The following is a 12,232-nucleotide window of genomic DNA, read 5'->3' as shown; positions in this document are numbered from 1 at the left end:
TTTTTTTTTGCACAGATGCTGTATGCATGAAGTCACATGTACACACACCCATTGCTTCATAGAGAGGTGATTTGATTAGTGCTGAATCCCTTGGCTTGATCACACTGAGTCATCTGGTCTGCATGCTCAGTGGCAGGGTAATTGAATGAGGAAAAACAATGAAGAGACATGGCAACAACATACAGGCTGATGTAAAGTCTTTGCTRTTTTTTTTATATTCAAATGCATCTAAAACGCCACATTGACTAYGGAAATCACACATAATATGGCGCAGTTAACAACTGAGTAGMTACACATATGTGCATGGATGTCATGTACCTCAGAGGATCTGTCAAATGTAGGAATTAGAATGAGAAGTAGGAATTGTAAAGCTGCTCGCTGTTCCCTCACAGTATTCAGAGCAGACAGCCTTCAGCATTATGAAGATAATCCACTTAGCCCCTGAGTGTGTCAGGATTCCACTTTACCCTGCTTTCTGTCAGCGTATAGGGTGCAAGGCCAAGTGTAACAGAAATGCGAAATAAATATCGATCAGCTCTCCCCCTGCATGTGGAAAACAAAAACACTGACAAGAGAGATTAATGTCATTAGAAAATGAAGTGAAACATGCGGCAAAACAGAACGACAGCAAATGTGCTTCTATTTTTGATGTCTTTTAATTAAAATTTAATTACGATGTTCAGATCGTGGCTAATGGTGCATGTTAAAACCCGGATTAGGCACACCAAAAATTGTATGTATTTTATTTTAWTTTTTTTTCATATTTTTGCCAGTAGTCATTACTGTTATTTACTCCTAATTCTCATCAAACATGTCAAAGTGGAATTTCAAAATAGTTAACGTATCAACTTTATGTGATTTGGTCAGTACCTCTTGATGAGTCCTCTGCAGGGCATAGCTATACCCTGGAGAGAAGATATGCAGTGTGCTATAAAGACTCAAAACTGAACTCTCATTTCAGGAAGTCAGACTTCTATTGAACTGCTACTTACACCAGACAACGGGTTAAATTGTTAAATAAAATCAGCAATTCATGTGTTTAAGCAATCAATACCACTTTTAGCACAACTTTAGTTCTGAATCCAAAATGAAAAACCTCTATCGAAAAAGCAGCATAAGGGCAGACCAGTACAGCTGGTTGTTTCAGAGTGGTTTGTTTCTGGCAAAACTGCTGCTAGAGCAGAAAAGCCAACTGTGTCTCCAGCTGAGAYAGGTGGAGGTAGAAGAACACCAAAGGCAGAACTACAAGAAACTCATTCACCATGTTTGTGTGGGCAGTCTGATACTAGAAATGGACAAAATATCCTGTTGAGTTTGACATTCTGGGTTTCCCTTGACTCGTTTCCACGTCCCTCTTAAATCAAATTGGATAACAAAAGTCTGAATTAGACCGTTAAAACAATTACTTTCTCTTCACCTGAGAGTCAGACAGGCTTTAGATATAAAGCAAGCTTAAATTTTTATAGAAGAGAAACTCTATCTTTTCACAAGCTATTTCAAAATAACATGAAGATGAGAAACTAATCYTAGTTTGTTTTATATATTTGTAATTTTTGTCATTTTCTCCATCTTTAGATCCTCCCCACTGAGWGTACACAGCTGGTTCATACTTGATCTCATTTCCCACTCGACAGTATCAAGGAAATTGTTAGTATTGGAAACATTAAAAAACTGATTGGACTTTTGATAACCAGTGAAATTAGTTGAGATATGATCACTAACTGAATGAAAAACCAATCATATATTTGCTGAACCTTACTGTTGTTATTGTTATTTATAACTGTGCAGTAATTCTTATTATTATCATTAACWTTAATAATTTATTTGATTCTAGGCTATGCATAAGGGTTCCTCTGTTCTGAGCAAACTGCAGCTCTTGTCAAATAATGGAAATAACTAAACTTTTTTKAATYTCAAAGATAATCATGTTATCTATAACACACAATCTCTTCATCTTTGCTGCTCCACAGTCACTGCTGTGCAGTAATCACGTATTTACTTGAAATATTAATGCACAGTGAGGCAGGAAGCATGATCAATGTTAATCTGGGCTAGCATTCCCCCTCCCCCATTAATAATTAAGATGGGTTCAAGCTAACGTGTCAGTGTGAAAGCAAATGCCACCGATTTTTGCAAACAAATCACTAAGTGCTAAAACTATGCATGTGATCCCTGTTCAGTGAAAATCAAAGAAGGAAAATCAGAAAGCTTCTCCAAGGAAAATCCCAAAAGATCAAATGGTGTCCTCTCTGAAGAGCACTGATTACTGGCTGCTGGTGCAATGCAGAATGGCTCTCAATGAAGGGGTTTCGACTGGAACAATGGCTGTGAAACAGGTTTGACAGAGATGCATTTAAAAGCTGTCAACTATGACAGTAAGAGCACTTGTTTGGGAGCAGCTCCCATACTAATGCCAAACATACACAGCGGAGGAGTAAAAATGCTCTCTGGGGAAACAAACTGTCAGTTGAACCCATTTTTATCTCCATGCTGGGAACCCCCCCCCTCCCCGCCAAAACCACTTGAGGCAGAYCCAGTTTTGATGGGAAGCAACCAAATGCTGACAGCATCTCTTGTAAGTTGTCACTTTTCTTGATTCTATAGCACCCTGTTTCCCTTTCTTTCTTTTCTGTTCTTGCCCTCCTCCCTGATACTCTCCTTTTCATYTTTCCTCCAATGACCTGTCCATCATATTTATGTACTTTTTTTCCCTTGCATTTCTCCTAATCGTGTTGTCTCACCCCAGGATGGACTGCATGGCCTATCGCCATAGTAACAGACAGCCTTGACAGGTGGGAATAGCAGGTAGAGCAGCGATGCGTGACTCCCCTCTGGGATCGCAGGATGTCCACATTATAGAAAGAAGAGCCGAACATGCTTCCATGTACGAATTTTCTTTACACATGGGGTTTACATTTAAATTAAGGGATATCATACAACTGACCCAAGCCAAATCTCTAGWAAAGATGTACTGCAAAACCACTCTGCCATTGTTATACTGCTCAGCTGGACAAGAGGAACATTAATTAGGTCCTGTCACAGAGGAAGCTGCCTCTTATAAGGCTTAAAGGGCAACATTTACCTTTCCTATGTGAGACTAATTTGATACAATCATGTGAATGGTGCTATTAMATCTAAAATCTGTCCTTTTAGGAATATAAATATTTGGTAAAGCATGCACAAGCACAAGTCTTTCTGATCAGAAACTCATTTAAGGTTTGTCACCAAAGTCTTGATGAGTGAAAAGTTTCTTAGGTGTGTAGAAACACAATGGTGAGGAAGGTGGATGGGTTCTAAAYGCTTGAAAAGATTATRRATGCTGCAGAAACAAYSTTAATGTTTTTTGTTAAAGACATCGGAAAACCACCTGGAAAGAGTCGGTGCTCCATACTGCTCTGAGACTTACCATGAGTAAACTCACAGCTGATTCGGGGATGAGTTGGACAGCCATGATGGGATCCTCCTGGAGGTTGGTGCTGAAAGGGAATGATGGTCACTTATGTCCTAGAGAAATCCTCCTACTCTTCTACTTCAGTCTTCCGTTTTTGAGAATTGACTTTGGAAGAAGACTTCCTTTTACCAGAAAAATTAAGATTTTCAACCAGCCCGCCGCTATTCAGTCTCACGGTTAGAGCTGTCTCTCTGCTCCGATTACAATCCCACAGTCTCTGGAGAGCTGGTGACCCCTTGGTCTTCTTATGCCTCTTCGAACTGTCCGGCAAGCAATCCCCCTTCTTCCAGTTTAATCTGAGGGCAGAGTAGACCCACCTTCACTCCTCTTCCACTTTTAAAAACCTCCCTAAGGACCACACACACCCTCCTTCTCAACCCCCTGTGACTGGGGCTCCTCTAACTCAGTGCTCCCCTCCTTCTAATTGTTGCCGTCTGCTTCTCGTTTCCAGTCTGCTGTCCTCACAACACAAAGCACTTCCTCTCCTCCACGTGGTTCATCTGCCTACCTGCTCCTGCCCAGGAATGTCCTTGGCTGCTCTGCAGGATTCAACCTGCCTTGCAACAATGATGCTCCCCAATCTAAAGCACTTCTCCTTTCCTGTGATGGGAATATAAACGCTTTCCACAGCTTTCCTCTCTGAGATCCAGCATATAGGACTCCCYTTTTTCACCAATCTTCTGTCTTATGCATCGTTGGCTTGAACCAACCAGCAAACGAAAAAAGGGAAGCAGATCAAGAAGAGGAAAGAATAGAGTTTCAGAGGAGAGGTGTGATGGGAAAAAAGGAAAAAGGAGGAGAGAAATGTTGCGATGCGAGCAGCCACTGGTGAGAGAGGTCCACGCTGAACTGAGCGTAAACGAGGGTGGGTGGGGACGAGGGAGGGGAGAAAACAGAAACGCAGAGAGCAGGAGCAGACTGCGCCTATCGACGCCTTCTGAGAGAACAAGGCGGTTCTCAGTGAGTAGAATACTCATTAGCCCATTCAGATAGAGGGTGTAACACCTGTGATTGGACATGCTAATTTTACCCTCACTGTGCTGTGTTAACAAGAATCTGCTTTATGGATGCAGAGCTGCACTTTCATTTTGTCCTTTTTCAGGTTATCCTTGACATTGGCCGCACAGAAAACAGCTTGCAGAAAGCTATACAGACATGCAAGGAAAAGGTTTGGGTCTCTTTAGCCTATTTGGGAAAACAACGCAACTCAATCTTTCCATTTTTTAKTCATTTATTTATTTATTTTTGCTTTATTACTAGTTAAAGAAATAAGAAGAACACCTTTAAAATGAAACTGATCAGGGACATGTCAATATCTGTCAGCAATGCAGCATTTCTAAAGAAGCTATCTGAACCTCACAACTTGCCTAGAATAGAACAGAATGCCTCCAGCATCTTTGCATTTCAATTATATAAGATCAAATAACCCTTTGCATCAATGTGCCTCAATGCTTCCATTCATAAAACAACATCTCACATATCATGCATTGCTAACACACAGACACACAACAACCCATACACATATACACATAAAATTACATGAAATGCATCAGATGCATCAAGACTTACAAAGCACACTAATTAAAAGAGATTCTAAACAGACATATTATTACACAATGACATTTATTTTTTTTGTTTTTTTACGTTTTTGTGTGTGAATGCCCAGTCTTCTGAAACCCTTGTTGGTGGTGGCAGAAAGCTGCAMGCACTGAGCCAGGCTCTGCTGGAGCTTTCTACATGTTCAAAGGGAGTTTTACTTCCCACTGTTACTACWTGCATTTTCAAAGATCTATTGCTGCAAAGTCATGACACAATGCAAGTGACAGTCCACTGTCACGACATGCTCATCCAGGAGGAATGGACGYTGCAAATCAATGAATTGATGCAATTTACTGGATTTCTTTATATACAAAGATTCTTAGCTAGTTTGAACAGTAAACTAAACTTGATTGTGTTGTTTAATAATTAGAACAATTTTGGAATGCATGTAATTGTTTATCTGTACGATTGGATTTATTTTTTGTTTCTTATTTTCTAAATGTGTTGTGAAATGGTGCAATAGAAATTAAATGAAGTGAATTAAATTGAATTGAATGGAGCTGAAATAGCTTACACACAGATGAAGATAATGTGATTTTCCAGTAATTGGTGGATTTAAACAAAGGCCAGTATTGAGTGACTATATTTTCATGCAGTGCTATGCTAACTCTACCAAAAGAAAAGGGGGCAAAAGCTCATTTTTGCCTGGATATGCAATTAAGTAATTGAGAGCTCAGATGGATATTTTTTTGTCTTTTTACTTAATATAATAGCACCCTGAATGGTGAGCTATATAATTTATCAATCAGTTCCTGTTGTCATTGTCARAATATAAATATTATCCATCTTGTGTCAGAATTCTACTGATGCAAAGCAGTCTGAGATTTCATTGTCAACTTTTGGTCCAACAGAGTTTGTCTAATTTGAATTTTCATTTTCCCATATTAGTAGCAGTAGACCTTTGCTTGATTTGAGGAAACTGAGCTTGCTCTTTAGMCTTAAGGTGTGGTAAAGTTACTTGTCTTCAGACATATATGTGTCGCTGCATTATGTCAAAGGCTTCTGGAACACACTTCCTCCCATAAAGAAAAAAAAAAACATTTGTGTGCGTGTGCGAGTTGTACAGTGTATGTGTGGGAGAAAGATAACATACATTTGTGTGTGTGTACGAGTTGTTAGTACAGTGTATGTGTGCATGAAAGATAACATTTGCGCGTGTGTGCGACATTTTAGTACAGTTCACTAACATGTCGCACACATGTGTGCGATATATATATATATAAATATATATATATATATTGCATGTGTTTTATCATTTTCATCATATTCATTGGACAAGGTATTAAGTAGGGTTAGTGCAATATAATGTCACACATGCATCCTGGATAAAACAAACAAACAAAAAATGAAACCTTTCAACACCCCAACTACTCAGGAAATCTCTAAACTTCCTCTCACTGTTTGGGTAGAATTACAGTCGCCTTAGGGAGCGCCGTCTCCGTGTTTATGCCCTCAATGATTGTACAGACAAAGGAGTTCATAGTCCAGGTTCAATTACTCATGCAAATTAAAGTAAGTAAAGAAGTTTTAAAGCTTCTTTGTGTCTAATTTTAATAGTATGTGTTGAATTATCTTCTCACATTTCCTACAGAAGAGTGACTCACAGGAGGGAGGAGTTATGTTTTCTCAGTGTCCCCACCCATTAGCTCAAGCTTCAACGACAGATGAAAAATGAAACAGAAAACAAGAATGCGTATGGTCTGTGTTCTCTAAGATTTCCACGCAGTTTACTCATGTGGGTACAGTAAAGCAGAAAAACAGTAAGTAGAAATCCATTCAGCTTATTTTGTTTCAAAAAAACAAAATGTTTTTAAGAAAGTGCTTCCTTTCATTTTTCCACAGTCAGCATATTTGCAGTGCTTTCACTTTAGAAAAAGGCAATAAAACAATTACTTCCAAAGTTGTTTTTAAAAAACTTTTTATAGATCTTTAAACATCCTCGTCACTCTTTTTCATAGACTCTGAGATTTCAAGCTACCCTTGTGCAACAGGAGATGGCACTGCCTAGCAGTATATGTCRTGATGAGGACCTCGAGAGCATAAAGTGGAAAGAGATTGGCAGTGGGGGGTTTGGTACTGTCTATAAGGTCAGGCACAAAGACARAGGTTTTGTTGCCATCAAGCTACTTCGGAATCCAGGGTAAATCCATTTGATCGCAATTCTATGTTATATGTATTGTATTTTGTACATTTTTGTAGATAACTGAAACATTAAACATTTTATTTATACTGTTAGATGATTTAGCTTTCTCCTTTCAGAAACATTGATGAACTRTACAAGGAGGCTGAATGTCTGGCAAAAATGTCCTCTGAGTTTGTTCTGACAGTCTTTGGGATTTACAACGGAAATAAGTTTCCAGAATTTACAAAGGGAATGGTCACAGAGTTTATGGAAAGGGGAAGTATTCACACCCTGCAGAAGGACTTGAGTGGCCCTCCACCACTGCCACTGGCCGTGAGATTGGCCTTTCAAGTGGCTAAAGGGATGCAATACATCCATTCAAAGAACTTTGTTCACCACGACCTAAAACCAAGCAACATTCTGCTGGATAACAACTTTAATGCCAAGGTAAAATAGTAGGCTTTCATGGTTCTTTGTTCACAGTAAATATGAAATTAAACTTAGTTGTTTTTCTCCTTTTGCATTTCTCAGGTGGCCGACTTTGGTCTTTCCAGGGAAACCATGAGTGTTTTGTCCAGTACTGGACAGTCAAGAGGACATACCCCAGGCACAATACAATACATACCACCTGAAGGTTTTGATCTACACTATAAAATAGTTCGCTCTTTTGATGTTTACAGGTAAGAAAAGCATTGAACAATAGCTACATTAATCATACAAATGGAAAAACAAATACTGGACACAGAAGCATTTTTTTCTCAGTAGATATCTATCTAATGAGATCATTGATATTAAATTAAATTGGTAGCAACCCAGTTGATTCACAGAACGAAATCAAAACAAATTAACCCATAGATCATGTTTAGTAAAGGGGATAGTTGACTTCCTAATATTTACTTACTACTTAGTAGAAAAATCTTTTTTATCATGGGTTCAAGGCATGTGTATGAGGAAAGTAAAGACATTCACTGACCAGGTGTTGCACACAAACAGACTTCACATCTGAGACATTCATCTAATGAATTTTGCTCTTCTCTTCTGTTGTTAGATTCTCAGTTTTGTTTAAATTAGCTGATTGATTAGGTAATTCTAACAACTTTATGCTGACAGATTTCAGCTGTGTTCTTGGCTTTCTCCCCCTTGCCATTTTTATTGTGTTCAGTGGTTTTCTGCTGCTGTTACACTTTGTTCAAAACAATGTAAGTTATGGAAATTKGTTTTGATGTCTTTACATGTTTAAATTACTTTGGTTGATACCAACATTTAGGTGTACTCGTAAGTATACACCTGCCATTAAAATGACATTTAATCCAACATGTTGCATGTAAAAAACTGTTTTACTTTCAGCGGACAGACATAAAAAACTACTGTAATTTGATTGTATAACTGTGCTAACCTATAAACTAATATTTTGCTGAAACTCTTTTTGATTCTGTTTTAATGTTAATTTTTTTTGAGTTCCCATTGAGTTCACAACAACTTGAATTAAAGCTTAGCTGTCCCAGTAGAACTTTCCTAACATTTGACATTATCCTTTTTTTAATTGCTAATATAATATATTTGTTGTTGAATGGTTCAGGATTTATGTCCTATCAAAGCTAAGAAAGTTAGATTTTTTTTTTCTGTGTATATTACAAAATCCTAGCAATTTAAAATGTGTGAACTCTGACAGCTGCTGTATGGCACAAATTTTATGTCAATAGCTTAAGTAGAAAAACATATTTACCATTAAAACATGTTCAACAATAAAACAAACTTATGTTCTATTCTTGGTTCTCCAGATGTGTTTAGATAAAAACTAAGTTGTAATTTAGAACATCTGCCCTTTATCACTCAGCTACGGCATCCTTCTTTGGTCCATCCTGAGCAGTGAAGTACCCTATGAAGGTACCAGTGATTATCTTTTAATCTTTTCCCATAATTAAAAACCTTCTTCTGTAAAATTACAATAACCTATTTGCTTTGCATCAAATTTCAAATTGCAATCATAGTTTATGCCCATTTCCACATACATGTATACACGCCCACATTTATCCCTGTGAAAGCAGTTTTGTTGTTTTGAATACTTAGGGAAGCCAGACAGTCTTGTGGAACATAGGATTAAAGCTGGAGACAGACCTGATGTCAGTCTTTGCCTGGAAGAAGAGGACGAAAAGAAGAGAGAAGTGATTGAGCTCATGGAAAGTTGCTGGAAACAAAATCCATCTGACAGGCCTGACTTTAACGGTATGAGTAGGTTTGTCATGGAAACAAGAATGTGCAATGACTCTTTGTCATATTGGACTGAAATCTTTATGTTAATCTATTAGTTATGTAAATGTTTAATAATTTACATGATTCTTTTGATAGCTCATACCATATGGAAACACAAACTTGTTTTTCTTTTAGGAATCGTCCGAAAACTTGAACCGGTTTTCTCAGTTCACGAGGCTGGAATTGGTGCGGCCATTCAGAAAGTTTTCTCAAAACTAGAACAAAATGTAATTCCAGAAAAAATAAATGTCCTACAAGTTTACAAGTGTGTGTTCTTCTTTTGCAACTGCTAAATAATCTTTACTTCTCTTTTCCAGCAGTCAAGAAGCAGCAGCCAGTTTTCTCAGGCTAATGTTGCAGACTTGGTTCCTTCGCCCACTCCAGGTAGATTGATTAGTGCTTCTACATGGCTGTGTTACAACCCACTAACTGTATGCATTTCTTTCTGTCTCTTTTAGAAAATAAAGTGCCAAACGATGTTGTTGATCATCCCTCAGATACAGTACAGGTACTTTCTAGATTTATTAAATGTGAGTTTGAAATGAAAGAGAACATATTAAAACAAAAAAGAATATCAAACTGAAGATGTTTTGTCATAAAACAAAATCCATTTCTAATTTTGTTCTACAGTGTCATTGTATTTGGTCACCATTGTATTTGGTGCACCCATGCAATTAACAAATGAATAAGTGTACTGTCAATAAAGTGAGCGTTTAAGGTACAGATCTTTTACAAAGAAAACAAATGTCACCTTTGTTTAAAGATAAATGTTTTTTTTTTCATCCAAAAAGAAAACTCCATACTTTCTCAACTGAATTTAAGTACCGTAGTCAAACCCAAAGAGAGATTTCATCCTTATGTTTAATTAACATATTTTATTTCAGCTATAGTGAAATGATTGGACATATATGGTCCTCATAGTGATTTGTAAGTCACTCAGCTTTCATGCTTTCTCTGTTCTCAGCAACCATCCAATTTAGTTGGAACTGAAGATTTAACAGGAGAAGAAAAAGGTCTGTAGCATTTCTGGGAATTTCTGGGTCAAAAAACAGAAAAAATAAAGAGATGGTGATCATATTTTTTTTTCCTACATGCAACAAAACACTACACACAGTGACGATTGTTGATGACCTGATGGATACTATAATACAGAAAAACACCAGTGTCATGGCGATTACTAGGGATCTTAAGAAAATGGGGATGATTCATGAAGAAACCTACTCTGAAATCGAGGCAAAAAAAACAAACCAGGAAAAAATGAGGGAGCTCTACAAGTCATTACGTGCAGCAGACCTGGTGAAAGTTGCCTTCTATGATGCCTTGAAAGAGCGCGAACCAAATATTCTGAACAGTCATGGTATGATTTCCTGTTATTAGTCATGCAAGGTTTTATTTGTGTTGTTCAAGTTTTTATTTTCCCCTTTTCTGTCCTCAGGTGGCAGTTGAGGTATTCCTGCATCAGATGTGAGATGTGTTTGTGGTTTTCTTCATTTTTTTTTCTTGGTTCCATTTTCATTGTATAAAGTCTACAAATAAATATAAGTTTTTTTTTTTTGTACAAGATGTCATCAACTGTTTGACACTTAGGGTTTCCAGCTTGCATCTCTGACAAGCATTGTTTCTTTTATGTTGTCTTATCCCTAATGTAAGTCGAAAAACCTACATCTGCAGAAGCCCTGCTCCATTTTATTCCAATAATTTAAGGCAGCAAAATTTATTAAATGTTTACAAAGACTCCATCATGGGGCACTTTAAAAAAAAAAAAGCATCAAATATCCAAAATTACGCTAATTTTAAAGCAAAATGAGATTCATTACTTAAAAATTTACAAATTCTCAATATCTTTATTCAAAGGTAAAAATCAGTCTCAGTATTTTTTTCCAATATTTTACAATGCTGTACTCACAGCTAAAACCGTAATTAAGCTTCACTTATCAAAACTATTTTATTTTAATTTGTTGGTGCAGCCATGCAATTAACAAATGAATAAGTGTACTGTCAGTAAAGTGAGCGTTTAAGGTTCAGATCTTTTGAAAAAAGATTACTGTTTCATTTTTTTCTTCCAAAAAGAACCGACTTCCTTTCAGAAGCAAGTAACTGAACAGAGTCCACCTGTGAGTCATTTATTTCAGCATAAATACAATTGTTCTGTGAAGTTCTCTGAGGTTTATATGAAAACAGAAAGCAAGGAGTATCACAGGCAAAATACATTTCAGCGATTGTAAAGAAGTTTAAAGTTGGCAGGTGACAATAAAATGCTGTATTCAAACATCTGAAAATCAGAAAATGTAGCCAGCATAATTATAAAAATACTAAAACATGAACATCCATCTTAACTGAAGAACCAGATGTTTATGAAACAAGCCGCCAAGAAATGCATGTCTATTGGTCACACAGTAATCATGCTTTCTCCAAGTGTGACTTTGAGGAAGAAAGGCAAGAAAGGCATCAAACATGTGGATGAAGTTGCTTTGGTCAGATGAGTCATAAAATATAGTTTTTGGCCTGTATGGAAAAGTACAGTATTTTGTGGCATAAAAACAGATCACACCACTCTACAAGAAACAGGATTTGGACGGAGACATATAGTAGTGGCAGGATCATGCTGTGGGTATGATTTTCTTCAGCTGAGACGCTGATTGGAAGATGGAGGAAATAAAATACCTGGTGATCTTGGAAAAACACTTCAGAGGTTTATAACAGCCTTCAAAATATAGCCAAACGTCTCTCAGGGATAGTTCAGTTCGAAACATATTCATATATTTAAAATGATCCATTTTAAATACATACATACATATATGTATGTA

The 12,232-nt window shown here is 37.2% G+C and overlaps 2 protein-coding genes across 3 annotated transcripts in view; one reads left to right on the top strand and one right to left on the bottom strand.

Annotated features, from left to right (window-relative positions):
* Window positions 1–4,266, bottom strand: part of frmd4a (FERM domain containing 4A) — a 113,226-nt gene extending 108,960 nt beyond the window's left edge. Inside the window, exon 1 of the mRNA XM_017305248.1 lies at window positions 3,407–4,266. Coding sequence (XP_017160737.1) covers window positions 3,407–3,451 — 45 coding nt within the window. The 5' untranslated portion in view covers window positions 3,452–4,266. The remainder of the gene's footprint in view (window positions 1–3,406) is intronic.
* Window positions 4,267–6,348: 2,082 nt separating this feature from the next.
* LOC103466013 (receptor-interacting serine/threonine-protein kinase 2-like) lies at window positions 6,349–10,930 on the top strand. Of its 2 annotated transcripts, XM_008411274.2 has the most exons (13): window positions 6,349–6,562; window positions 6,642–6,810; window positions 7,009–7,190; window positions 7,310–7,619; window positions 7,704–7,852; window positions 9,010–9,059; window positions 9,243–9,398; window positions 9,561–9,652; window positions 9,743–9,809; window positions 9,884–9,933; window positions 10,390–10,438; window positions 10,540–10,782; window positions 10,861–10,930. In XM_008411274.2, the coding sequence occupies exons 3-13, from the start codon at window positions 7,045–7,047 to the stop codon at window positions 10,869–10,871; spliced, it is 1,323 nt and encodes a 440-aa protein (XP_008409496.1). In that variant the 5' UTR covers window positions 6,349–6,562; window positions 6,642–6,810; window positions 7,009–7,044; the 3' UTR covers window positions 10,872–10,930. The 2 variants fall into 2 exon arrangements, with proteins under 2 accessions (XP_008409496.1, XP_017160684.1); XM_017305195.1 differs by lacking the exons at window positions 6,349–6,562; window positions 6,642–6,810 and having other exon boundaries at window positions 7,151–7,190; window positions 7,287–7,619.
* Window positions 10,931–12,232: the final 1,302 nt, after the last annotated feature.

This window comes from Poecilia reticulata, linkage group LG6 (genome assembly GCF_000633615.1).
Source record: "Poecilia reticulata strain Guanapo linkage group LG6, Guppy_female_1.0+MT, whole genome shotgun sequence".
Lineage (NCBI taxonomy): Eukaryota > Metazoa > Chordata > Actinopteri > Cyprinodontiformes > Poeciliidae > Poecilia > Poecilia reticulata.
The sequence above is the reverse complement of the archived record's forward strand: the minus strand, read 5'-3'. Positions and strand labels throughout refer to the sequence as shown.